We start from the raw sequence: 27112 nt of genomic DNA, 5'->3' as shown, positions 1-27112 counted from the left end.
ATATATAAAGTGGTCCGGCCCCTTGGATGACCTTAACATCGCATAGACACCACAATGATTCATTCTGTTCGAGAAGAATCAAGACCCACTAGAATGGACTCGCTGAAGATACGAGAACATTCGAAACTTTTCTAGTGCGCCTAACGATCTTTGACTATTTAGATTTCTCTTTTACCTTGTCGGTATAGAAAGCCGAAGCGGCAGTGGCCTAGAGAGGGCAGTTATAAATATACAGTTGGACGCGCCAAATTCAAAATAGAATTCTTAGTTATAAAATCGTTTAGCCATGAAAATAGTCTCTATAAAGTCTTTTATCGTTATTATTTTGTTAATTTATCGTTATTATTTTGTTAATTAGTGTTAAATAAATAGTGTTTTAAATAAATTGTGACTTTTCTATCCACACGGAACCATTGAAAACAGTAACAATTGGTGTCAAAATTATGGCGTGTGTGATAGGATTAGAAGAATGTAAAGAGACTGACCATGGCTCTGAAAAATTGTTGAAAGAGACTTGAAAGTGTCCTCGAGCTTCAAGAAATGCATGTGAAAGAGAGAGAGTGCGAAACATATGGAAAGAGAAAGCATTTTGCAAAGCTAGGACTGAGAGACGTTTTGGTGGACAGGACCGGTGGAGGATCCTGACACTATTTTTGCTTTGAGTTGGAAGGTGACCTTGACTCGATAGCCTACACAAATTAGACGACAATCCTTGAACAATTTGAATAGTAAAAAAAAAATGACAGAGAATTCTAAAATTGGGCGACAACTTTTGAACAATTTGAATAGTAAAATAATTGACTTGGAAGTTAATTTAGAAGAGAAAATCAGTGATAAAATTAATAATGTTTTAGAAGATCGCAGAAAATTCTAAGAGCCCAGACAAGACCAGCTTTAATAATGGAAATGCTTAATTTAGAAGAAAAGATAACAGAAAATTCCAGGGAATTAGAAGAAAAAAGATTATAGAGAAATTCTACGGAGCTACTACAAGAGACAAAATAGTAAACACAAAATTGGGTGACGATGTAAAAATAAAAAATCAGGAAATTTTAAAACAAAAGAAATAGAAAAGCGCTGGTGTACCAAAATGTCAAAGAAATATCAGGTATGGCACCGAAACTAGTCGAAGAGAATAAGGTATATCTCCAAAGTCAGTTATTAAACCTCCACAGTTTGACTTGAAAAAACCACTTGGGCCAATTATTTTTACCAGTTTGAGGCCAGCATGCTAGAGCGAACGGATGGACACTGACCCTGAAAGAGGTGGCTACTGCCACTGTCGCACTGCGAGAGATGCGACTGATATCCACTCAGAACTATTGTCACCATCGGAACAGCAGGAATCATTAAACTTAGCAACTGGTACTGACATTTAGAAATGCGTGAGGTACAGCCAAAATCATTTTGAACTTATGTCTATCATTCCCAGCTAAAAACACGCATTCAAAAAGTCAAATGAGTTCTCTGCGGGAGTTTGAAGCCGACGACGTAGCCTTCCGCCCGTTCGCCTCGCGTACCCTGCTACGCCAGAGAATATTATGGAGCGGTTCGCAGTACAGGCATTCTCCTCAGACGGACTTACGTGACAACGTAGACAAGACAAAGCACTTCTCTAAGCCTCACCCCAACGCACTTGGTGGATGCTTTGGATGCTTTAGCTTACGATGCCCTCTAGAATTTGAAAGCCACTTGAAACAAAGTTCTTTATGGTCTCTAGTGAGAAGTACAGACGGTCAAACCAATGTTCCGACAGATCCGTGGAAGGCATTGTACGGAAAGTCATGGAGGAGGTACATGGGGCAAGAAAGGACCGACTTGTTGAATTTCGAAACAAGGCCAGAGCAGGGACACGTAGAGAAGTCACTGTAGAAAAAGACGTGGACATCCGGTTTCGCCAAATTAATCCCAGATCAAAGGACACATTATCGAGCAGTACCCAACAGGTTCCAACGAAACTGCTCAAGTCGCGAGAACGTAGCCACAACACAAGTTCAAATCAGTCATTTGTGGATACGGTTTTGGATGGAGAGTTACGGACCGCATGCTTTTGGATACAGAAGTTTTGACAGAAACGATCATCAGGCCGGATATCCCTTGAAACATCAAAAGGGATTAAAACAACACAATGGCGACTACGGCTAGCTACAGGAAGTCTGCTTTCATCCATGGAGAAGGATAGATCTTAGCATTTTGTTATCGGAAGCACCTTTGTTTTAATCATCGAGGTGTTAGTGGCAGACATCGAAGATGAACTTATTCTCGGAATGGACATCACTTGACCACTAGAGGTTTTTAGGCTAAACCCCTCAAACAAAGAGATTTTAAAATAAAATGAAGAAATCTTGGAAGTGGTTCTGCATCGAAAATGTGAGGAGACACTTCTCGTGGTGGTAGCAGAAGATGTTTCTTGATCCCCTGAGCGCTGTGAGATATTTTTGGATGGTTGCTCTAGAAGGTGGAAATGAATAATGTGGGAGTATTATTCTGTTGGATTAAGGAATACCATGACAGCGAAATGGGTAACGAGGAGATCATCGCTGTTGGAAGCCCCAAGCCTGAGCGAAGCAAGAAACTGTACCGGTGGGAGTAATGAACGAATTATTATTCACAGCATCCTTTGAAGAAGTGAACCCTCTTAGAGGGTACTGTTGTTCAGTCTCCTCAGTCATTCGAAGATGTGGAAGCTCCCAAGATTTAGACTTTGAAATTCAGGGAAGTGTGGGGTAATGTGAGTGAAGTGTATTCGCTGTTACACAAAGGGTTATCCCGAAAATATTAGAAAATTGAGAAACCTGATAGTCGTAACACCTGAGGAGAAACAGAAGGCCAAGCAGTTCCTGCTAAAGCAGTACCAAGATGTGTTTGATAAAGCGAAAACGTTAGGATTAGAGAGGTCGTACCAATTTAATTTACAACATATAAATTGATACAGGATACTGCGCACGACCAATCGCAAACAAAACGTCCGAGAAGACTTCCGCTCGCCAAACATTGAAGAAGCTGATAAAATCCTTTCGAGAAATGAAAGAAGAGGGGTGTCATCAACCATCTAGTCAAGCCCGTGGACATCTCCGGTAGTACTAGTTTTGAAGTGACGGTACGGGTACCACAGGTTCTGGTTGATTATCGGCAGCTCAATAATGTTACAAAGAAGGATAGCTATCCCCTGCCGAGGATAGACGATACTCTAGACACGCTGGCGGGGTCGACGATATTCTCTACTTTGGATCTGAAGATATTGGCAAGTCGACATGGCGCCAAGACAGAGAGGAAACAGCGTTCTCGGTGGGCTCCGGACTGTGGCAATTTACTGTCATGCCTTTTGGATTGTGCAACGCGCCAGCTACCTTTAAGAGACTAATGGAGTCTGTGTTAAAGGGACTATCCTGGACTACCTGTTTCGTGTACCTGGATGACATCATAGTGGTTGGGAAATCCTTTGACGATCATCTGAAGAATTTGGAAGAAGTTTTCAAGCGACTAGGGAGCTCTGGTTTGAAACTTAGCCCCAAGAAATGTCATCTGTGTCAAGAAAAGGTACACACTACTTGGGCCATGTAGTCTCCTCCCAGGGAGTTGCGGTAGATCCACAGAAGACCAAGACAGTGGAAGAGTGGCCGATACCCAAAGACAAACATGAACTACGAAGCTTTTTGGGACTATGCACATACTATCGCCGCTATGTACAAGGTTACGCCACCATCGCAAAACCATTGACCAGACTTACCGAAGACGAAAGGCGTTTCTCTTGGGACTCAGATTCTGACGAGGCATTCCGAAGATTGAAGGCCCTGACTAGTGCGCCCATACTTAGCTATCCTCTTGGCAACGGAAACTTTATATTGGATACCGACGCTAGCAATGTTGGGTTAGGCGCCGTTCTGTCTCAGATCCAGGATGGTCAAGAAAAAGTAATTGGTTATTTTAGTAAGACCTTGTCAAAACCGGAAAGGAACTACTGTTAACCAGACGAGAATTACTAGCAGTAGTTAAAGCAGTGGAACACTTCTACAAGTATCTCTATGGAAGAAAGTTCTTGTTAAGAACAGACCATGCTGCTTTGAAATGGCTGTTGCAGTTTAAGAATCCTGAAGGGCAGATAGCTAGATTGAACGATTACAAGAATTTGACTTCGACACAGAACATCGAGCTGGAGCAATCCATCGAAATGCCGACGCACTTTACAGAAGACCTTGCGCTAAGGACTGTAAGCATTGTTCCCGAGCAGAAGAGAAAGAAGTGAAACTCCTAAGAACAACTGTGGTTAATGATAGTTGGCAACCCGAAGATCTTGCAAATGACCAAACCAGTGACCCAGAATTAGGTTTAGTAATTAACTGGAAAACCCCAGGCCAAAGACCAACATGGGAAGAAGTTTGCAGATATTCGCCGAACGTAAAGACGTACTGGGCCCAGTGGAATTTCTTGGTAATAGATAACGGACTACTTCGCCGTGTGATCGAGAGACCGGAGGGACAAAAAGAGAGAAGGCAGATCGTCATTCCAAAGAAGAGGGTCCCAGAAGTCTTGGAGGAAGTTCACAATGGAACCAGCGGTGGACATCTTGGTGTTAGCAACACACTTGGCAAGCTGCGTGAACGGTTCTACTGGGTGAACTGCAAAGAAGATGTGAGGGCCTGGTGTAAGAAATGTGACATTTGCGCAGCCATTAATGGGCCACAAAAGCGTGGTAAAGCCCCTATGCGCCAGTACAATGTTGGTAGTCCCTTCGAACGAATAGCGATCGACGTGGCTGGTCCTTTCCCGGAGACGAACGATGGCAACAAATACATTGTGGTAGTAATGGATTACTTCAGCAAATGGGTCGAGGCCTACGCGTTGCCAAATCAAGAAGCGTCCACGATTGCTGATGCCCTTGTTAAAGAATGGATCTGCAGGTTTGGTGTTCCCATGGAGCTTCATTCAGATCAGGGAAGAAACTTTGAGTCCAATCTGTTCCAAGGCGTCTGTGAAGTCCTGAACATCCGCAAGACCAGGACGACTGCTCTACATCCACAATCCGATGGGATGGTTGAACGCATGAACAGAACTATCAACCGTTATCTGGCCAAAGTAGTCTCTGACCACCAAAGAGACTGGGACAAATTTCTTCACCTGTTCCTGTTGGCCTACCGTTCATCCGTCCAAGAATCTACAGGGCAAACTCCAGCCAGCATCGTTATGGGACGGGAAGTGCGCCTACCCTGTGATCTGAAATTTGGTTGCCGACCGGGAGAAGAAGTCGCCGGAGAAGATTATGTCCACACACTACGTCAAAGGATGGACGACATTCATCAGAGAGTCCGCCTAAATATTCAAAGTGCTAGTGACCGAATGAAGGAACACTACGACATTCAAGCTGAGCATGGAGGATACCAACCAGGGAAGTTGGTGTGGCTATATAACCCGCAGAGACGTCGTGGGTTATCTCCGAAGCTACAATCCTCGTGGGAAGGGCCATACGAAGTCATGGATAGAATTAATGACGTCGTATACCGTATCAGAAAATTGCCAAAAGGAAAACCGAGGGTAGTCCATTTCAACCGTTTGAGCCCCTACCAAGGCGAAATAGAAGATCGTGCTGGGACCGTGAGAACCTGCAGCTTTGATCCCCCTGATTCGGAGATGTCCTTTGACGATTTCATGGCCCGATACAACAGCAGTGAGAAGGCTCGCTATGGTGTAACCAAAGAAGATCAACGAGACCTCTTTTCCGTGCCTCCTGATTATTCGCTCGCTCATTGTGTGGCTCGAGATTTGCGGATGTCCAGAGGAATCGCTGCGACGTTCAATGAGAAGTTTGGGCGTGTCGGAGAACTACGCCGACAGGATCCAGAGGTTGGAAGCGTCTTGAGGCTAACCGACAATGCACATGGTCAAGCAAGGCACATCTTCTACCTGGTCACCAAGGAATGGTCCCCGAGTAAGCCGACTTATCTCAATCTATGGAAGACCCTGATTGAACTGAGAGAAGCCCTGCTAAACAACAACATTGCACGATTAGCCATTCCGAAGCTGGCGTGTGGACTCGATGGTTTGAGTTGGCGTACAATCCGGAACATGATTGAAGTCTTGTTCAGATTTACGGGAATCGAGATCCTCGTTTGCTGCTACAACCCAAAGCTGAGATCAGGAGAAAATAACCCAAAAGCTGAGATTTGGAGAGAAACCAGGCTGCTATTTCTACTCAGACTTCACGCAATGTACCAGGGGCCAGCTTGGTGGTAAATACCTTCTATTCACCACAGTAGTATGTACATCTCGGGACGAGTATGTAATTCTAAGAAGGGGGCGGTGGTACGTTGGTGGGACTCGACCTAACCTCGTACGCTTGCCTACGCCCTCGGATGCCGAATTATAGCATTAGCGGACGCACCGCAATGGATTCATTCGTTCTCGAGAATGAGATCTCAGTTACTCTCGAATGGACTAGTTTTAGCCACGAGAACATTCGAAAACCTTCTGGCGCGCACTGGCGATCTATGGACTATTCTAGATTTCTTTGTCGCTGTAGGTTATAAAGAAAGCCGGCGGCAATATGTCTAGAGAGGGCAGTTATAAAATATAACGGTGGATATTGACGCGCTAAAATTCAAAATAAATTCTTAGTTGTAAATCGTTTTGTGAAAATAGTTCTATAAGTCTTTTCATCGTTGTTAACATTAATTACTGCGTTAAATAAATTCGTGTTTAAAATAAATTGTGACTTTCTATCCACACGGAACCGACGAAAAAACGTAACAGTATCAGTAAAACAAACGCCTGCCGCGCCCCGTATTTCGTCCCCATCTCGTAGCTCTTGGTGCTTTTCATATTTGAAGGAATAGTATTTATGTCGTTTCAAAATTCGAAACGCTGTAGTGTGATCTATTCCTATTTCATCCTCAAGTTTCCTTGTGCTGATCTTTCCATCGTTCTCTTCCACGCACAATAAAACTTCCAAGTCGGTATCATTTCTTGCATCTTCTCTTTGTTCCTGCCTTGCTTCACATCTGCAGTTATTTATTAGGGTACCTTTGGTCTCAAATCTCTGGATATTCCTTGCGATTGTAGATTTTCCAGGTATCGGTCTATTCGGATACAGAGCAGCAAACATGTCCGACACCTTTTGATAACTATTTCCTTGATAATACCATTTAATCATCAATACTTTTTCTTCGGTAGTGTAATTCATGGCTAATATTTTCGATGTAGGTATGAGTTTTTAATAATAATAATAAAGCACTAAATAGATAAATTTCTGAAATGACAACTTCATTTGACAGTTATCTTTTACCTTGACTGGTGCTCATAAGTAAATACAGGGCCATAAGAAAGGAGAAATATTTAAAAAGAAATCGGCGATAACTCGTAAACGGACTAATAAAAAATATCTAAAGTTATTCTTTTGAATGTGGGTTTTAGTGCTCTTCAATAAACCTAAATAGAATTATTCTCTAAAATAATTAGGGAAGCCAATAATTGACCCCATTAAAATTTACATGGGATTTCCTGTCCCGCTCGACGATGCAACACCCGGTATGTATTCAGCATATGCATACCTTTAAAAACCCTATTTACGACTTAGCTGTAAAAATAATAGGGGAGCCAACATTTGGACAGTTCAAAATTTGTAATGGATTTCCTATGTTTCCAACGACGATACACCCAGTACAGTAGAACTGTTAAATTATTGTATAATATTTAAAACCGAAAAAGGTGATCGAAATTCGAAAAAGCAAATGTGTTTAAGATTTCCCAAAAAAAGATAAATGATAAGTTAAATCATGTCTGCAATGAATGGCGTTGCTATGGGTGTGTTTAGTTGCATTCATTTGTTTCAACGAAACGTCAAAGTTGCTACTTCTCACAGATAAGAGGAAAATGGCTAAATTTTATGTCTAAAAATTATAAATTGTTTTTTGTTCTTGTGCTCTTTTTACGCTTCTATATTATTGTTTTGATTGAAAAATGGCTCAGAAAGCTGAGGTATGTATTCTACAAAACGTATTATTAATTTTTGATTATTCTCCATACTAACGATTTTTTTTGCAACTAAAAGTTGGGCGTTCAGAAAAATTTGATTAAATTTGTGACATTTTATTATACTTAAAGATTTAGTTGCGCATTTCTCGAAAATTCTGTATATTGTGTCTATATACGTTTTTACTTGTTAAACATTGGGCTTTCATACAGTAAAAAATAAAATACTGCGACTTTTGCGACTTGCTGATAAAATGAGAAAACATTCTTGGTTTCCTCTTATTTTGCCGATTAGTGATATACTAATGCGAGGCATGGGTACAAAGAATACAAGGTATATGATATTTGCGCAGGTTGGTCGCTATTGCTCACGAGGTGATAACAGGCCGCTATTGGTCAGCGCTCCCGCGCGCGAGTTCAAATCGTTAAGATATTGTTATAAACCTGTTTTTGTTTTATATACCGTCACATTTGAATTGTCGCTAAAGCAGTTACTGTGGAGCAGTGCGTAGAGTCGGGCTAGAAGCTTGCGTGGATCGTCGTAGCATTGCATATTGCGATATTACTACTGGTATTAGTGGCATTGTCCGTGGAAACACTGGAACAGTGATTTTTCTTTCTTTTTTTAGAATCGACGAATTATCCTTTATTTTGTTCATATTATTTCCTCTTTAATTGAAATTAGCAATAATTTATATAAGGTCTACATAAAAAAAATTCGATCAACTATCTGTGTCAAATACCCCACTGTGCGACGGCGGGAAAGGATATATTGCCCGAAACGTTAAGCATATTTTTGTCCGTTAGGCAAATTTGTTCATTAGTAAATAGAATGTCACTGCTGTAAATCACTGCTGACAAGCTGATCTGTGTTGGATTAACGTAGCAGTGTTTACAAAAAACAATTTTATTTTGTAGATTTTTTTACGTTTCACTGACGATAGGATTTTTTTGAAGAGATTTCACAATTAATTACACCAACTCACAATTTTGACACAAATAAAGAATGCAAATGCCAAGAATAAACAAAATGTAGTTTAAACCATGTTTAAACAACCCCTAGGTTTCCATGGCCTCCGCGACAAATTTCGACAAGTTGGGCAACATAGGCCAATCCACAGAATATCTAGCTACGCAACAGAAGCCTCGTTACATGTATAAAATTGTAGCTGTCAAAAGGAGACAGGCTTTTAAAGCCTGTCTCCAAATCAGATATTTTGATGCGGTAGTTTGGCTATTACATAATAGAGGGCGATAAATTTAAAAGAAAATAGTTTTCTACAAACGAAATTTAAAAGAATTTTGTGCAGTGTTGCCATTGTGTAATTCATATTGTAATACTTCCTGATAAAGTCTACCTTCAAATTTGCTACATCATTTAAACATATTAAAATAGATTAGTGCTCTTTTTTGAAACGTTTAAGTCAAGTTTAAGTATTTAACTTGCCATGTTAGTTGGGGTTAAATCTTACGAGCTGAATTACAATCAGTTGCTGACGTTTGATTGTAATTGAATCCTGATTTTTTATTGTAATTCGGCGACAATAGTAAAATTTTTTGGATCAAAGCGCCCCTCAAATGATGCCATTAGGGAATTACGTTTAATAACCACAAGTTTAACCACAGCGCCTTCGCCTTTTCTGCTGTAAATATTTTTTATGTTTATGTTGATTTCAAAGGTTTAGTCTTCTTAAAAGTTACTTACTATTATTGGTATATCAAGGCCCAAAGTTTAATGGCGTTCATATTTTATACTGTATTTTCCAATACTATTTGAATAGCGATAATTATGAATACAAGAATCTTACAGTACATTATTACAATTATTTTATATTATTTAATAACATTATTAAGTACCATTTTACGGTTAACAAGCCGCCCTACCTATTTCGAACTATGATATTTAACCTATTTAGATAGATACCATTTTAAAAACATGCAATTTATGGGAGAAAAAGTCGTCACAGTGGTACAACCTAGAAACCTACATTATGATACGACTTCCTATGAGTTCGATTGGGCTCTTATATTTGATATATACTTCACTTATTTTTTGATGACATTGCCAATATTATTTTCTACCATGAAGCCACATAGAAGCATATCAAGTGGTACCAATACCATAATATAATTTTTATATAATAGAGGTCATGGTATCGATCTATAGGGTGTTAAACTTGGTATACTATATTATCTTCTGGTGACATTGTAATTTTGCTTTTTTTTTAAAGAAAATGCTTTTTTCTTGACTGGCCATCCTTTTTCAACAAAATTGATCTTTTGAGTTTTCTTGTTCATCAAAAGTGGTACCTTCTATAGTACTCGCACATACCAATTTATGTTCGATTGGCCTGTATTTGATATATATACTTGCTTATTTTTGATGACATTGCAATATTATGGTACCATGAAGCCATGAAGTTATTACTTAAGTGGTACCATACCATAATATAGCACCATATTAGATACATGGCGGTCGATATAGGGCTTAAACTTGGTATACTACGTATCTGGTGACATTGTAATTTTGTGGTACCATGGAGCATATAAAGTGGTACCTTATAGTACCATATTATGTTGCTTCACTCCTTGATGTTCGATTAAATCTATATTTGATATATACTTGCGTATTTTGATGATATTGGTAATATGGTACCATGGCTATCAAGTGGTACCATACTATAATATAGCACCATATTAGATACATGGCGGTTCATATAGGGCTTAAACTTGGTATACTACGTATCTCCGGTGACATTGTAATATAATGGTACTATGATGCATGTAAAGTGGTACCTTCTATATAGTACCATATTACGATACCACTTCTTGACGTTCGATTGAGCTCATATATTTGATATATAATTTCGTATTTTTGATGACATATTGCAATATTATGATACCATGAACCATATCAAGTGGTACCATAATATAGTACCATATTACGTACATGGCGTTCGATTGGGCTTAAACTTGGTGTACTACGTATCTTCGGTGACATTGTAATATGATAGAACTATGATGCATATAAAGTGGTACCTTCTATCGTACCATATTATGATACCAATTCCTGACGTTCGATTGAGCTCATATTTGACATATAATTTCGTATTTTTGATGACATTGCAATATTAGGATACCATGAACCATATCAAGTGGTACCATAATATAGTACCATATTACGTACATGGCGTTCGGTTAGGCTTAAACTTGGTATTCTACGTATCTTCGGTGACATTGTAATATTATGGTACCATGGAGCATATAAAGTGGTACCTTCTATAGTACTACATTATGATACCACTTCCTGAGGTTCGATTGGGCTCGTATTTGATATATACTTGCTTATTTTTGATGACATTGCAATATTATAGTACCATGAAGCCATGAAGCATATCAAGTGGTACCATACCATAATATAGTACCATATTAGATACATGGCGGTCGATATAGGGCTTAAACTTGGTATACTACGTATCTTCGGTGACATTGTAATTTTGTGGTACCATGGAGCATATAAAGTGGTACCTTCTATAGCATATCGAGTGGCGTACAATATTATGATATCATTTCCTGGATTTCGACTGGGGCCAAATTTGGTATACTTGCGTTTCTTTATAAAGATTTGTTGTGAGCTACTGCATTTTAATAAATTATTTCCATTATTATTAAACTTATATTTCATTACTAACGTTCCAGCATTAATAAATATCATTATCAATCGCCCTGTATATTTTTAAAGGTAATTAAATGTATTTTCTTAGTTAACAATATAAGGTAGTGTATATTAAAAATGTATATTTTGAGTATATGTTTTGTAATAATATACTTAAAACTATTTTAAAAGCCAAACGAATAATTAACATAAGTGTGTCTAACAAGAAAAGAAGAATAGAAAGAAACTATTATACACTAGAAAAAGAATGGGATGCCAATTAAAGGTCTTTTTGAATCTGGCAACTGTGCATATTTAGGCGAGTTCAAGGCCGTCGACGTGTCGTCGATCTAAAACCGAAAACCGTTCAAAATTTCCAATTATATTCTGATTATGATATTGTCGCGCCATCTAGTATTTTATTTGTGCAATTTTAGCTCAATCATTTCGAGTATTTTTCTGTTGCGTAGCTAGATATTCTGTGGCCAATCTGATTTGATTAGTTAATAAGCTTCAATAATATGGTTTAAGTATGTATATATTTGCTAAATTTGTTTTAGGAAATGCTTATCCTGGTAAAATGAAACCAGGCATGACATTTACCATTGAGCCAATTTTAACTCAAGGTGACGATTTAATTGATATTCTAGAAGATAATTGGACTGCGGTGACTGCAGATAACGCCCGTACTGCCCAATTTGAACACACTGTTTTAATTACAGAGTCAGGAGTAGAAATTTTAACACTAAACTCATAATAAAACTAATATATTTAATTTAATAGTATTTTATTTTTATATATAAATGGCATGTACTGTGTACAATATTTAAAATTTGTGTACATATTGCTCCCACTCTCTATACAATACTATTTATACAATTTTAAAAGTGGGCGGAGATGTGAAAATAACCAACCCGCTTCTCTTTGAATTCAGAGTGATGAATAATGAATTACACACAATGGAATGTCTTATATTACAAATAAATTATTATGAATATCGTTGATTATTTTCCCACTTTCCTCTTTGTAAGTATTATTTACAACTATAATGCAATTACTTGCTGACATATCTTTACAAATTCTAATAGAAAAATATATAAATATTACATCTAATTTTGAATTGCCAGTGGTGTTTTCATATATACATACTAGGGAAGCACATTCCATTTAAACCTACGGCATCCATACAATCAGTTAAAAATGTTTTAGAATTGTATACAGGGTGTGTTAAAAAGATCGCAACAAATGCGATTTTTCTTTGATTGTGATATAGGCTTGGAATTATTTCCGGATCAACCGACAATAATAAAATCATTTTAACATGTCATGTATTATGCGGCAACTGTCATGGCGGCCAATTACAAACATTTTCCATATACAAAAATTAGGGTTAAATAACACAATATCGAAATAAGTTAAAATCTACCAAATTTCCTAATTTTACAGGGGTTGTTATCTATAGACCACTGAAAAATTATTTTTATTAGATTCGGTTTGTTTCAATTCTCAGATTCCCATAGCCTGATGGCACATTGCGCGTTTTTGCGGTGCCGCTAAAACGCATTCGTTTTTATTGCCGCCGCACCAACATGGCACCAACCATATACACAAAAACGCATAGTGTGCCATGTCTCATATAAATGCATATGTTGTCACCATCTCTGCGTTTCTGCGGCAACCTCAAAAACGCACAGTGTGTCACAGGGCTTATGCAATTCATAAGAAAAAAATGTTTTCGAAAAATAATTGAAACTATCTTTTTATCCCCGCATTTTAAACTTGATACACAGACGTAAAATCGAATTAAACTCTTCTCTTTGACTTTTTTTTATAATTTATAGATAAGATTTATAGAGGATTATTGTAATTCGCCGCCATGACAGTTGTCCCATAACATGTCAAAATGTTTTTTCTGTCATTGGGTATGTTGAATAATTCCGTGATTCTTTGAATATAACTCAATAATAACAAAAATCCAATTTATGACTAACTTTTTGGCACACCTTGTATATCTAGAAAAAGCTAACTGATATTATATTCTACAACTCTAGTCTAGAAACGTTATACTTACAATAAAATAGGATTTAATAATTTATCAAAAGGATATGTCAACAGCAAGATAGTATAAAAAAATAAAAACTACAACCAAACAAAATAATTTAAGATGAGAAAGTTAAAGCAATACAAACAAATTGTATTTGTACTAATTAATAAGTTAAAAAAAACATACACATACTTAATAAGAAACAATGTATAAAAAGCTTTAATTACAATCCAAAAGTATCTGTTTTAGATTGTGATCAAAACAACACTTAATATTATATAGCAACTTAAATAAAATATATCTGTACAAAACAATGTCTTTGATCTTAAACAACTAACAAAAAAGTTATCACTCGAGAAGTTTATAATAAATATTTATAAAATAAAAACGTGTCCATCAAAATGCATGTGTGCGTTTGGCAATTATTTCTTTTCCACAGAGGTTCATTTATAATATATGATTCAATGCTAAACATTAAAACAGAAATTGCATTGCTTAGTTTTCTCACAGCTACTTATGATTCAATAATTATTGTTGGAGGCACCTATAGAACCCGCACGACTGCTGACAGCATCAATTAAAAAAAATACATAAATTATTCACAAAATAAATTTCATTCTGATAAAAATATAAACGCACAAAATTAATCTATTCAACAAGTAATATTTTCAGTAAATATATATAATTAACATTAAAAGAAAGCAATCTGACGCTACCGTATGATCGGGGAAAAAAACGGCGTTAGCGATGTAAATTTATATAGGAAATGTCATTGATCGTCATTTCCCAGCCAACTGGACGTCGTTTTTTTTCGATCATACGGTATACCGGGTGCGTCTCAAAAGTGTCTCACCCCTATAACTTTTTTATTTTTTCAGATAAAAAATCGAGATTTGATATACTAATATATGACATAAATTAGGATTGATTGACGTATTCAATTGTTTTCTGTCTCTTCCTGTTTCACCGGAAATGACTACAACTTTTGGTAGTTAAATGGTACCCTCGGTGTTTTGTTGCTTTATTTGATAGAAAATGACACTCTGAATAGAATGACATATCATATGTCAATTTTTGACATTTTTGATTATGGTTTGATCTGAAATTGCAACATGCGATTCATAACTACAATTTGACTGGAACTACCAAGTGTGTGATACCAAATTATTCGTAAAAAAATGCTTTTTCCAAATATGCTAATGATTCGCCCTTGTTCCATTTTAAAACATTGAGATATGATTAAAAATACGATTTGGGCATCTTTTAACCGGCCAGGAGAAGACACGAATAACATTAGATGGTGAAATCTATTTTTCCAAGGCTCCTTGATTAAAAATTAGTGTTTTTAACACAGCCATGGCATTCTAGATTGGAATTTAAAATTGAATTTTGTTTTAAGTAAAAATATCAAAAGTTGACATATGATATGTCATTTTATTCAGAATGTCATTTTCTATCCAATAAAGCAAAAAAATACCGAGGGTGCTATTTAAAAATCAAAAGTTGTAGTCATTTCCGGTGAAACAGGAAGTGGCCGAAAATAATTGAATATGCCAATCAATCCTAATTTATGTCATATACTAACATAACAAATCTCTTTTTTTTATCTGATAAAATAAAAAAGTTATAGGGGTGAGCCACTTTTGAGACGCACCCAGTATACCGTATGATCGAGTAAAAACGGCGTCAGCGATGGCTATGAAATGAAGAATCAATGACATTTCTCATATAATTTAATATATAAAATGACAGCGATATTCATTTCATAGCAATCGCTGACGCCGTTTTTATTCGATCATACGGTACTTCCAACAAGAAATAGGAAATACCGAATAATGAAAAAAACGGCGTCATAGAGGCATTTCAACAGCGAATTACTGTCGAAACAACTCATATATGACAGCTGATTTATTAGAAATTGACATAAAATTCTGATTAAAATTAATATTTAATTTACAAAAAAGCAAAAGTTTTTTTGACAATAATCAATTTTCACAAAACATTTATTACCCAATAGATTTTCAGATTTTTTTACTTTTGTTATTTATATATTACTTTTTGACAAATTCTTATGCCAATTTTTGGTGAACGATATAAAAGTTGGCCCAACAGAAATTTTCATTGATAGTAATTTTAAAACACTGACATTGAGGCGCTGTTTTTTCGATTGTTTAGTATTTTATGTGTAGTATTGCTGTCATATGAATTTAATTTTTTGTAGAGGTATTTAATGTACCAGTGACTCATCAATTTTTAACATCGCACTGCAGGTTGTAAACAATGTAACTGCACTACAACTACTTCAGAAATAATTATAAAAAAACGTACTAAATAAAAAAGGAAACAATACAAATAAAATTGATAACAATTTGCTTTCCTGTAAATAAAATATATTTACAAGAAATTAATACTCATCTTGCGAGAGAGAGAGAGTGAGATGCGAGAAAGGGAAACAATTAAAAAATTAAACCTCTTAAAGGAACGTTTTAGCACTGTTGAAATAAGATTACATATAGAAAAGGGGTAGGTCAAGTCATAGTGTTGCAATTAATTGATATACATATAAATAATTAATTAAAAAATGTTTAAATAATTGATAAGACATCTTAAACCCACTTGATCGTAAGGTTTTTTAATCAAAATATAGTATGATAAATATTATTTTAACTCTTCAAATAGTGTTCAACAAGAAATTAAATATAAACCTGCTTTGTGAAGATGGCTCAATAATTTTTGAAGTGAAACTTCTTTACGCGCGATGGGAGTAAAAATTAAAGACCGAGACATGCGAGAGGAAAAGTGATAACGATCGGAGGTTACGACGGAGCGTCGTAACTCGGGCCCTATGTGAGCTAGGGGGCTGAAACTGAGAATGTAGAGAAAAGCCTCGTCATTTCATGATATTTTGACGACGTTTCGTGCACTACGAAAAACCATCATCACTGAATCAAATCAAAATGTCGTCAGACTTCTATGCGAGCAACGGTGCACCCGGTCCCACCCTGCAAAGTTGGATACGACGTTTCGTTTAATCTTCATCAGGGTAGGTCTAACAATTTGATTTTGAAGAAAAATGTGGGTTCATTTCGGCATAATTGGGGACGGGCTACAGGATGACACCCTCGAGGTTTCGAGCCGATATCACTAAATGGACGAAATCATCAGGATTTTTCTCTTAATTGTGGATCGATTGGAGGAACTAGAGATGGGAATTCTAGTTCCTTAGTTCTAGTTCCTCCAGAGGAATAGTTCCGTGAACTATGTCTTTAGTTCATAATAGTTCCCGACTAACATTGACATCCCCCTTGCTTGCTAATGCGTTTTGTTGTCAGTCAGAACTATTCACAGTATGATCTGTATAATTTTTATAATGTACGGAGATATAACGAGACGTGTAATTGTGTATGTTAAAAACATATAGGTAAGTTTTATTGCAGATAAAAAAATTAAAAATGAAATTCAAATCATAGTTTAAAAAACTAATCACAAATCAATTGGAACAAATATTACAAAAATTTTACGAAAAATTGTATTTTTCCTCACCTCAAGCTTTTCGTTTTTGTCTAAAAATTCAGAATATCTACTTCGTTTTATAAGATATTTCTTAATTTTAGGAACCTAAAGTGAAACATTCCCATAAAATATTTAAATAACAAACTAAAGATCAAAAACAATATCCACGACTATTTTCTGTGGTAATTACACCGGCTGTGGCAATAGACAAGGCCGAATCCATCGTCGTCTTTTTGTATTATATCTCGGATCTGCCGACTGAATAGATTCCCGTGAACTAGTCTTTTAATTAGTTCCTCTATGTCCGGATCCGATAACATACGGCTAGCACTCACCACGCCTGCCTAGCATCAATCGCGCTGGCTGATCCATACGTAAACTAGTCTTCTATTTAGTTCCTCTAGTTCCTTTAGGTCAGGATCCGATAACATACAACTGGCACTCCCCACTCCTGCCTAGCATCGATCGCGCTGACCCGATCCGTACGTACGTAAACTAGTCTTTTGTAGTTCCTTTAGGTTCGGATCCAATAACCGATAACGTACGGCTGGCACTCCCCACTCCTGCCTACCATCGGACTACGCGCGCTGGCCGATCCGTCGCCGTCGCATATTATTATATATCGGTCACAGTCTCGATCCCGGAATAGGTCCTGAGAAAACCAGGAACTAGTTCCTTTCATTCCCGGGTCGGAATAGTTCATTGGAACTAGTTCGTTCACGAACTACACACCTCTTAATTGGAACCAAACTAGGCACGTGGATAAAGGTACTCTAATGGATAAACGGGCAGACAAACACACGGAAGTAAGAAGTTTCACTTCAAATAAGCGCATGTATAAGTGCCCAAACTATTTTTCTAAATTAATAATTCTTAATGACGTTTAGGATTTCAATAAACATTTAGTTTAAAATTCTTTTTTAATTAACAGTCCAATTTTAAAGATAATTAAAAATATTTTTAGATAAATAAAAAAAATTAACAAAAATAATCACATTTAATTAAAATCCAAATAAACAAATAGATGTTTTATTACAACACTTAAAACTTCACCACAGAATACCTTAGCTATACAGAAACGACAGTATACATTGTCTTCTTTGAAGCAATCGTCCCAAATTTTTTGACTTTCAAGTCACATGTATTTTGGCAATTATTATTATACACACTTTGTTACTGGAAGAATGTCTAGAATTTTATTAGCAGAAAATTCTTAATGCTCTGAGCAAAAAGATTTGTTTATACAGCTGTTATTAAACTGTGACGTTTTATTTCTGACTAAATTTGGTAAATACAAATAAAAAAAAACATTTAAAATAAAATTATAACTGTGATTACAAGGGATAAAAGGGGAAATATGTTTTTTTTACGTTTTGATGGAAAGTGCAGATAAAATATGTAAAAAAATAAAAGGAGGAAGAAATGGCATTTCATACCATTACTAAACCTATACTTTCAAATTTTTCAATTATATGTATAGACATAAATTTTGTGTTTAGGCAATATAAAAATGTAAAATATAAGGAAATAAACTAAATTTTTGCAATAGTCCTTAACAGAAAACAACATCCTTAAAGGAACTATACTTATTCAAAAAAGTAATTTTTTTGGTTTTGATAAAACATTTTCTACACATGATGTTCACAGGTTCATCCCTGATGTTAACCATCAACTAATCAAGTTTTGATAACAGGCGTGATTAAAGTTATAGCCTATAAATGTGACAAATTAACTCACTTAAAATTTGGTCCACGAAAAAATTGCACGTGTCGCTTCTGAGCGGTTAGGTAATTCTGTGCTTAAAACTTCGCCTGTCCCGCGTTGAATTACTCTAATTGACGGACGCACTTGTCATTTACTCTACGTTGAAGTATCATTTAGTCTGTCCACGCGATACCTATTGTACGGAACATACGGAGTCCTCTGGAGATCGTTGTCTGTTACAATTCGCGTCCGATTGGGAACTACACCATCGCACCGGCCCATCAACCAATCCGTACACAGTTTCGACTGAGCCTCGTTGACGTTGATGTTCGCCCATTTCTTCAACCAACCGCGGAACTTTGTGGCTTTATATTTTGTCACTTTCGGATGGGACTGAAATAGAAAATAAATAATTAAGTATATCGTTTGATATAATAAAGTATGAGTTCTTCCCCCATTCGATTTTCTGATCGAATTGCTGAGATTACTAATTTGTTATTTTTTTAAAGAATATCCTACTTTCAGATATATTAATATCATATTACGTAGGTAATCTATTTTAAATTATTATTTAAAAACCGCGTCCAGGCGACAGTTGGCATGACAATCGCTGATAAATTTTAGTATTTATTAAAAATTGACGTAAAAATTTAAGATTTGTGAAACGTTATTAATTAAGAAAAAAATTTCAAATACAATTTAATTTCAAAAAATATCTTTTACTAAATACATTTGCTTGTGAATGATTGCTGTGTTCGGAAATTTTTATTTTTATCCTTTTGACAAGATCTTTTATCAATTTTTAATAGTTTACATGTTGGGGTAGATCCAAATACGTTTAAATAAAATATACGACGGCCTCCCCATAAGAGCAATGAGAGGATTTACGTCCCAGTATTGAAGGACAGAAAATCGAGTCGAATGGTTTCAAGACATAGTTTCATCCTTAAACCTCCTACAACACAAGGATAGACTTAATTATGTAGGAAATGCATTGAAATTCTATAGCCATCCTTCAATATCGGGACAGGAATTTAAGCGGTAAACAGCGGGACAGGAAGTTATGAGTAAATTAAGTTTTGCCCAAACCAAACCAAACCAAATACTAACCTCGTGCAAGAAAAAAAAAATGCAATAGTTCATTGCCAATGCTACGCGGCAACTGAAATACGCATTAAAACTACCTAGTCCTTCAATAGCTTTTAGAGAATTGCCCCAAATTTACAAATGGTTTTTAAAAATTGCGCATTTAGTGGACTGATTTACCAATGGTATTCGCGATAAGTCTTTTCTCTAATGGAACATGAGCGCCTCCTAACGACGAATTTGGAACTTGATAAACCGCATCAAATTTGACACCAAAATCATAGTATTGCGATGGGACACTTAAAGCTCTCCATATTGGTGTCGTAGTTTTGCGACTGTGACGTTAACTATATAGAAAAATAAATAAAAGTTGGCGTGCACTTCATTAAAATATATAACGAATACACGTCGCAATATTGCCACGGCTACTTTTTTACTTTGACTTTTGAGTGTCAAATAAAATTCGTAATTTTCTCATCGGTTTTTAACTTCAATTTTAGACACAATTCATATACAAATATTTTTTATGTCTACAATATTACTTTGTCTATGATTATTACACAAACAAATTTTAATTATACTCTATTCATTTACTATTATAAACGAAGTTACTTTTTAACTTAGTTTTTGACATTGCTTTGTTTGCATATTGTGGATATTGTTGGCAATAAAGGATATTATTATTATTATAAGTTATTAGCAAGTTTTCTGAATGAAAGCCAAACAATGTATAGTTCTAATTGGTTAACATTTGTCTTCACTTTTGAGGGATATATATATATATATATATATATTTGTTATGGAGAATTAATTAAATTATGGAGAAATAAATTTTATAAATTATTAAAGATTAAAATATAAAAATTAAAGATTAAAAAATGTAAAAATGTAATGTATTTGTAAACAGTGTCCTACCAGAGGTTCCATAACAGTTATTGTCATTTTAATTTACAGATAATTTTCTGTCATTATTTCGATGACGCCGTTGAAATCTTTCCTGACGCTTTGGACATACTTTACAAACTGAAAGTACCATAAATCGAAAAAAAAAAACGACGTCCAGTTGGCTTGGAAATGACGCTCGATGACGTTTCCCATATAATTTTTATTTCCACATCGTCTTTAACGCCGTTTTTTTTTCGATCGTATGGTACTTCCTATTGAATAAACATACTAAAAACATGAGTAATAAAAATAAGATATATTATTTTGTAGTTTAAAGTGTGCCCAATTATAAAATCTAGAATTATTAGAAACTCAACTTACCTGTATCGCTTTGAAAAAGGCACTATTTTTGTACAGATAACAATCCTTCGCCAAGGTAAAGGTAATTTTAGGATCGTGGAAATTAAATTTACATTGCTGATCATCGTTCACTTCGTAGCCAGGGTGATCACTTTGATTTCTTTCAGGCGTTCTTTCGTTCAACTTCCGTTCCAGCTCTTCAAAGATATTCAGACTATTTTCATTCTCCAATCTCGAAGAGCTACTTTGGCTAGTGTCATTCTGATCCTGCATTTTCTTGTTTTGATTTTCTTCAACCGATGCACAGGCGTTTCTTGTTTTCTTATTAGCCAATCGGTTTTTGTACGCCCTCAAGTTCCTACTTAGGTAAATCGGCGATCTTGGTTTTGTGTCTTCTGAGTGAGTGATATCAGAAAAACATTCCTTATAACTATTCCATTTCTATAAATTAAATATAAGTAAAATACAAATTTGGTATACAGTGTCATTCTCTAACTTGAAATAAATTCAGTAAAAGTATGTTTTTCTTTTCAGAAATATGCTGAGACTAGTATTTTAACTTAAGCGATATTTTTTAGAGATGCGACGAATAATCGGCTACTATTCGGTATTCCGCCACTTTTTTTCATATTTGGTATTCGGCCGAATAGTGCACAGTATTCGGCCAAATACCGATTACTAAATTATGAAAAAAACTCTAGATCATAATAATAATATGTAGAATTTATTAGTGCTAAGTTGTAATATTGATTTGCGTTTTTACGACCGAAATTTCAAATTTTTATTCCTTGTCATATTTAAAAGATATTGAACCACACATTATCATTATCTAAATTCAAAAATAAATTAAAATATATAATCTCTCTTCGTGGCCGGCCGTAGCTCCAGCGTTAAGGTGTACGCGCACTGAATCGGTACCAGTCCGGCGAAGGCGGTGACTCGACTATCGTAGATAGATAGAGGTAGGAATCTGGTCTCTACAGGCCGAAATGTTTTAGTGGACGCCGTCTATATGTGCCGTCTATATGTACGATGGTCGCAGTCGCTTTTGCTGGTCGGTCCGATCCGATGCAGTGCGCGCCCTCCTTTAGTGTGTCGATCTGCGGAGCGGAAGGTACTGGGTTCGATCCCAGCCAGTACGGTCGCTTTATTTATTTAAATAAAAATATTTATTTAACTAAATAGAGCGACCAACGAGCCGCCACCTCAAGGAAGGCAATGGTAAACCACCTTGAGTATATTGCCTTGTACAGCGTCTCAAATAGTGCCGTTCGGATTCGGTAATAAACTGTAGGTCCCGTGTACTTGTGAAACACTGATGACACACATCACAAGTACATGCGAGTGGTAGCCGACGCTCTATATAGAGTATGGCACTGTAAGAAGAAGTCTCTCTTCAATAGATGCTTAATATGTTTTCCATTTACTACTGACAATGCTCTAAATGGAACTGAAACCTGTTTTGTACATTTCTAATTACTTTGGCGGAAATTAGCCTATACCTATGTTTCAGCTCCTTTCTATTTGTTTTAATTCCTAGGAATAAAAATCTGACATTCGGCAAGCTGATTATTAGCGTGATGTATCCTTAAGAATAGCCTTTTTAATAGAAAATAGGATTGTCATATCTAAAATTTTGGAACACGAGCTATAAAATTTTGCCACCAAAAAAAAAGGTCATAATTTAAAATACTGGTCGGCTCATATTTCGTATTAAACGTAATTTACATATCAGACGTATTACACATTTTATGTATGATTTATTTTAAAAAATGTAGGGTGTTGGAGTATTAGATATGGTTGTAGCATTGAATACGAGACAAAAAAATAAGCAAGAATGGAAACTATTAAATTAAAGCACTTACATTTGCATCTTCTACTTTTTTGGAGTCTTCAGGCTCTGTATCGAGTAGCTCAATACTCATTTTACAGTCGCACTTGTAAATATATATCTTAAAACAGTTTTCCTCTTGTACGACCTTTTCTGCTGTTCTTTGATAAGACATTTCTGTATGGACCCGTTTATGAGCAGTGGAACAGGGACCACCTGCAGCACCTTTCTTTGACTCTTTTAAGTACAATTCCGTACAACCCAATGCGGTTCTGTAAATAAAATTTTAAAAATGATTATTTCGATTTGGGAAAAATATTCATCAAATCGCGGTGAAGTTTATGGTTCCAAAATCTGCAGTGCTTGATTAAAAAGAAGAATAAAATAAGGAGTTTCATGTCAAAATAACTTCAAGGGCCAGGTAGGAATATCATTATGGATGACATTGTTAAGAAGAGCAGAATAGCTTGAACTTGAACCAGCATTCTACAATTGGTTTAAACAACGAAATAATCAAGTACCTATTCCTTCAGAAATTTCACGAACGAAAATGGAATTTTTAGCAAGTTATTGAACTGAAGTTAAGGCACGAAGTATTTTTTTATTTGTTTTAATCCAACAAACATAATCCAATAACAGGGTACACTAAAGACTTCATTATAACAATAATATAGGTAAATTAATTAAATTAACAAAATATTTTGTTGATTATATGTGGCCAGAAATATTAGTGCTCTCTATAGTGCTGTTACCCCCTGACTCCGTTTCAGGAAAAGTTTATATCTGTTGTTTCAGAGATGATATTAAGTAAAAAACAAGTATACAATGGAGATCAGTTCATGAAGATGAAAAATCAGCTCTAACTGAAAGATCGAAAAAATGAACGTTAATACCGTGCTGCAAAGAATCAAGTTTTTATGGGAAAAATGGTTTTTATCTGTAATTTTGATTAATAAACATCACATTTGACAAATTTTTGAGTTCTTTTTATCTAATTTTCTAAATATACTTTTAAGTGACTCCAGTAATCCAGGCCCTTCGATTAATCTCTGCCCGGACTTCTGAAGTTATACTGTACTGCAATTTATTTAAATTAAATTATTTTTTTGAAGTAAACATATACACTTTGCTAAGAATTGTATATTTACAATTAGTTCTGATTAAGATTATTAAACCTAATGTAAAAAAATATCTACCTAAATATAGCATCCAAAATATCTGGATTAAAAAAAATGCTGATGCTGGTAACTGTAATGTAATAAATATAACCCTAAAAATAAATAAACATGTTTCTATTTTTTTAACATGAATATAAAAAATCCAAATCCTTGAAAAAATAGATTATTTCCTAAAATTTTCAATTAAACTTATCTACTGCTGAATATTACAAAAGTCGGCGTTTTTTGACGTAGAAAATAAATTTTGGAGTTGGGAGAACTTTAGTAACTTTTGTATTAATAACATCATTTATTTTAAAATAATTCTTACCTCTCGGTTACACAATGTTGCAATTGCCTCACTGCATAAGAAACTACTTTGTCTAGCGTAAAAGCAATATAAGCATGGATACCAAACATTTCTCTTAGAGTATCCTCGTAAGTGTTAGCCTCCATATTACCATCTAGGAGATTCTTTACCATATCCAGGAAAGCCGGATAGTAGTCCTCTAATTCTATTTGAGGTTTCGGTTTCAGTCTGAGAGCAATTGCTGTACTCTCTTTTCTATTAGTACCGTTTGTTTTCTCTTCCTTCGCTATTCGAACAGCTCGTTCATAAATTCTTAGTAATCGTTCACACAAGATCGCGTGTAGCCTTAGGAAAATGTACCAATTGTTGTTTGCCATAAAAAGTGTATAAGCTTCATCCTAAAGAATAGTTAGTCATACAATAAGAATATTTAACTCATATTAAGAATACTAAAAGATGCAGCATGCTACTATAACAGAATACAATAAAAAGAAAGTATTTCTTGAAATATTTTTTATAGGTAAAAAACGAGTTCTTTACATTACGGCTTTTTATACATTCATTCTCGATATTAACCATCAACTAATAAAAATTTGCCAACCGATTCATTGAAATTATATCTAAAAAATAAACTGAGTTCAGGGGAGATTTCGACAGAAGACATCCAAAAAATAAAAGAAAATAAAATTTACCAGATAATTAAAATGACAGAGAACAAATAAGGGTCCAGGGGAAAAACTTGATAAGCGCCAATTTCTTAATTTTAGGATTTTACAATATTATAGTAGCTCTAACTGGTCTCTACAAAATGTATAAACTCTGTATGGAAATTGTTAAATCCTATGATATAAGTTTAGTAAAAATATAGAATACACGGAAAGAACCTGTTAACCACCACGCTCTCCTGTAAAATTAGATCATGTTTTCCCCTGGACCCTTCAAATGTCACTGTCACGCATCCTCTCGATGGACCAGCTATAGCTCGGTTATGAAACTACTACAATAGCTTTGATAGTTTTTTTGCCAGCGCAATAAATACAGCTTTCCCGACAATAAATCGTTGACAGCGTCGTCGATAAACATCGATTCGTCGCGCGTCGCTCAGATGAGAATCGATATTCGCGCAGAGCTGTGACCAACTGGATAGATTAATACTCCGAGAAACAATGTGTGAACGTATATGTATATCTTGAGAATGTTTTAAACCAGGTATGCTGTATCTTTTTCTATATTTATTCTAAGATAATTACACATAACAATTTTACGTTATAATTAACTTACAGGATTTGACGTTTGAGCATGAAGTGGCACTTTTATTTCCTCTTCCTTGACATCTGCTTCACTTTTTACTTCCCCATTGTCTCCATCTGGACTCGCCGATCCACTTTCTGATTTTGTTTTCGATTCTTTATCACTTTTTAGTGATTCCTCTGCGCCATCTTTATCCGCGGTCTCTTCTGAAAAATTATTTTAATTGATAAAAAATTTGTAGAACTTAAGCTTCGTTCAGAACCTCGCAATTAGTGGAATAAATTAGTGGTTTCGATTAGCGTAGAAGTTTGTTTGTTTAATTTCAATGTAACTGTAAACTAAAAAGTATAAAGTGTAATTGAAACCACTAATTTATGCCACTAATTGCGAGGTTCTGAATGAAGCTGTATATTATCATTATTGGCATTTTCCATAAAAACTCATGTGTTAGAGGGAGACACAATACGTTTTTACCAAATTATTACCTCACCTCGTTCGTCAATCTGACCAGAAAATCATTAATATGAATTTTTCGAGTAAAGCTTGATTTTTATGCGTCTGTTATCCGTTGATACGATGGTCCGACGGCGCTCTGATTGATCATAGGGTTTTCGCGCCACTTTTCATCCATGATTTTTTTACTCCAGCCCGTCAACGGACGTTTTGACACTTTTTTGACAAATTTAATCTAGCCATAATAAAAACATAATAGCATAAGAGCTAGTGACATCGGGAAAACGAGAATTTTAAGAAAGCTGGTTCTTTAATATATCTTTTGCTATGCTCTCTTGGCCAAAGTGCGAGTCGTCTGGCTGCCGGTAGAAAACTGCGGTTCAGTACTCTACTGCACATCTGTACAGGGTATCCCATTTTCGTGTGTTTTATGGGATTTCTCGCGATATAATGCGATTTTCACATTACTTTACTACTTTTTTATGAAACTAAATATGCTACACATACATATGTGTATATGCAAATTTATGATGCGCAGTAGTGAACACAACGTCTACCGGCAGCCAGACGGTCCTCACTCTATTCAAGAGAGCATAGCAAAATATATATGAAAGAACAAGCTTTCTTAAAATTCTGAAACGTTGCTAGCTCCCAAACTATAAGCGAGACTATGAGTAAAACAGCGAAATCGTTATGGAAATGAAAATACAAAATGACACCAATCACAAGCAAATCATATATCCGATGAACAGAGGCATGAAAATGCAATAAATTTAAAAACTGCGTAAATTTCTAACCAATTTTCTGCAATCTTTAAATTCAACCAATAAAATTAATATCGTATCATCGTATCGTCGGATAAATGATGCATAAAAATCAAGCTTAAGTGCGAAACATC

General features: G+C 35.5%; 2 protein-coding genes across 3 annotated transcripts in view; one reads left to right on the top strand and one right to left on the bottom strand.

Annotated features, from left to right (window-relative positions):
- LOC115888410 (methionine aminopeptidase 1D, mitochondrial) overlaps window positions 1–14150 on the top strand; it is a 29428-nt gene extending 15278 nt beyond the window's left edge. Inside the window, exon 5 of the mRNA XM_030908147.1 lies at window positions 12181–14150. Within this exon, the coding sequence (XP_030764007.1) occupies window positions 12181–12377 (197 nt within the window). The 3' untranslated portion in view covers window positions 12378–14150. The remainder of the gene's footprint in view (window positions 1–12180) is intronic.
- Window positions 14151–18159: 4009 nt separating this feature from the next.
- Window positions 18160–27112, bottom strand: part of LOC115888403 (paired amphipathic helix protein Sin3b) — a 23500-nt gene continuing 14547 nt past the window's right edge. For both annotated transcript variants that reach the window (XM_030908128.1, XM_030908129.1), the window contains exons 5-9: window positions 25792–25967; window positions 24532–24908; window positions 23078–23315; window positions 21234–21653; window positions 18160–19274 (exon numbers count right to left, since the gene is read on the bottom strand). In XM_030908128.1, the coding sequence (XP_030763988.1) occupies window positions 19038–19274; window positions 21234–21653; window positions 23078–23315; window positions 24532–24908; window positions 25792–25967 (1448 nt within the window). In that variant the 3' untranslated portion in view covers window positions 18160–19037. The remainder of the gene's footprint in view (window positions 19275–21233; window positions 21654–23077; window positions 23316–24531; window positions 24909–25791; window positions 25968–27112) is intronic.

This window comes from Sitophilus oryzae, unplaced genomic scaffold, assembly GCF_002938485.1.
Source record: "Sitophilus oryzae breed Bouriz unplaced genomic scaffold, Soryzae_2.0 scaffold_738_pilon_pilon, whole genome shotgun sequence".
Classification (NCBI taxonomy): Eukaryota; Metazoa; Arthropoda; class Insecta; order Coleoptera; family Curculionidae; genus Sitophilus; species Sitophilus oryzae.
Note: the sequence above shows the minus strand (reverse complement) of the source record. Positions and strands in the feature narration are given on the sequence as shown.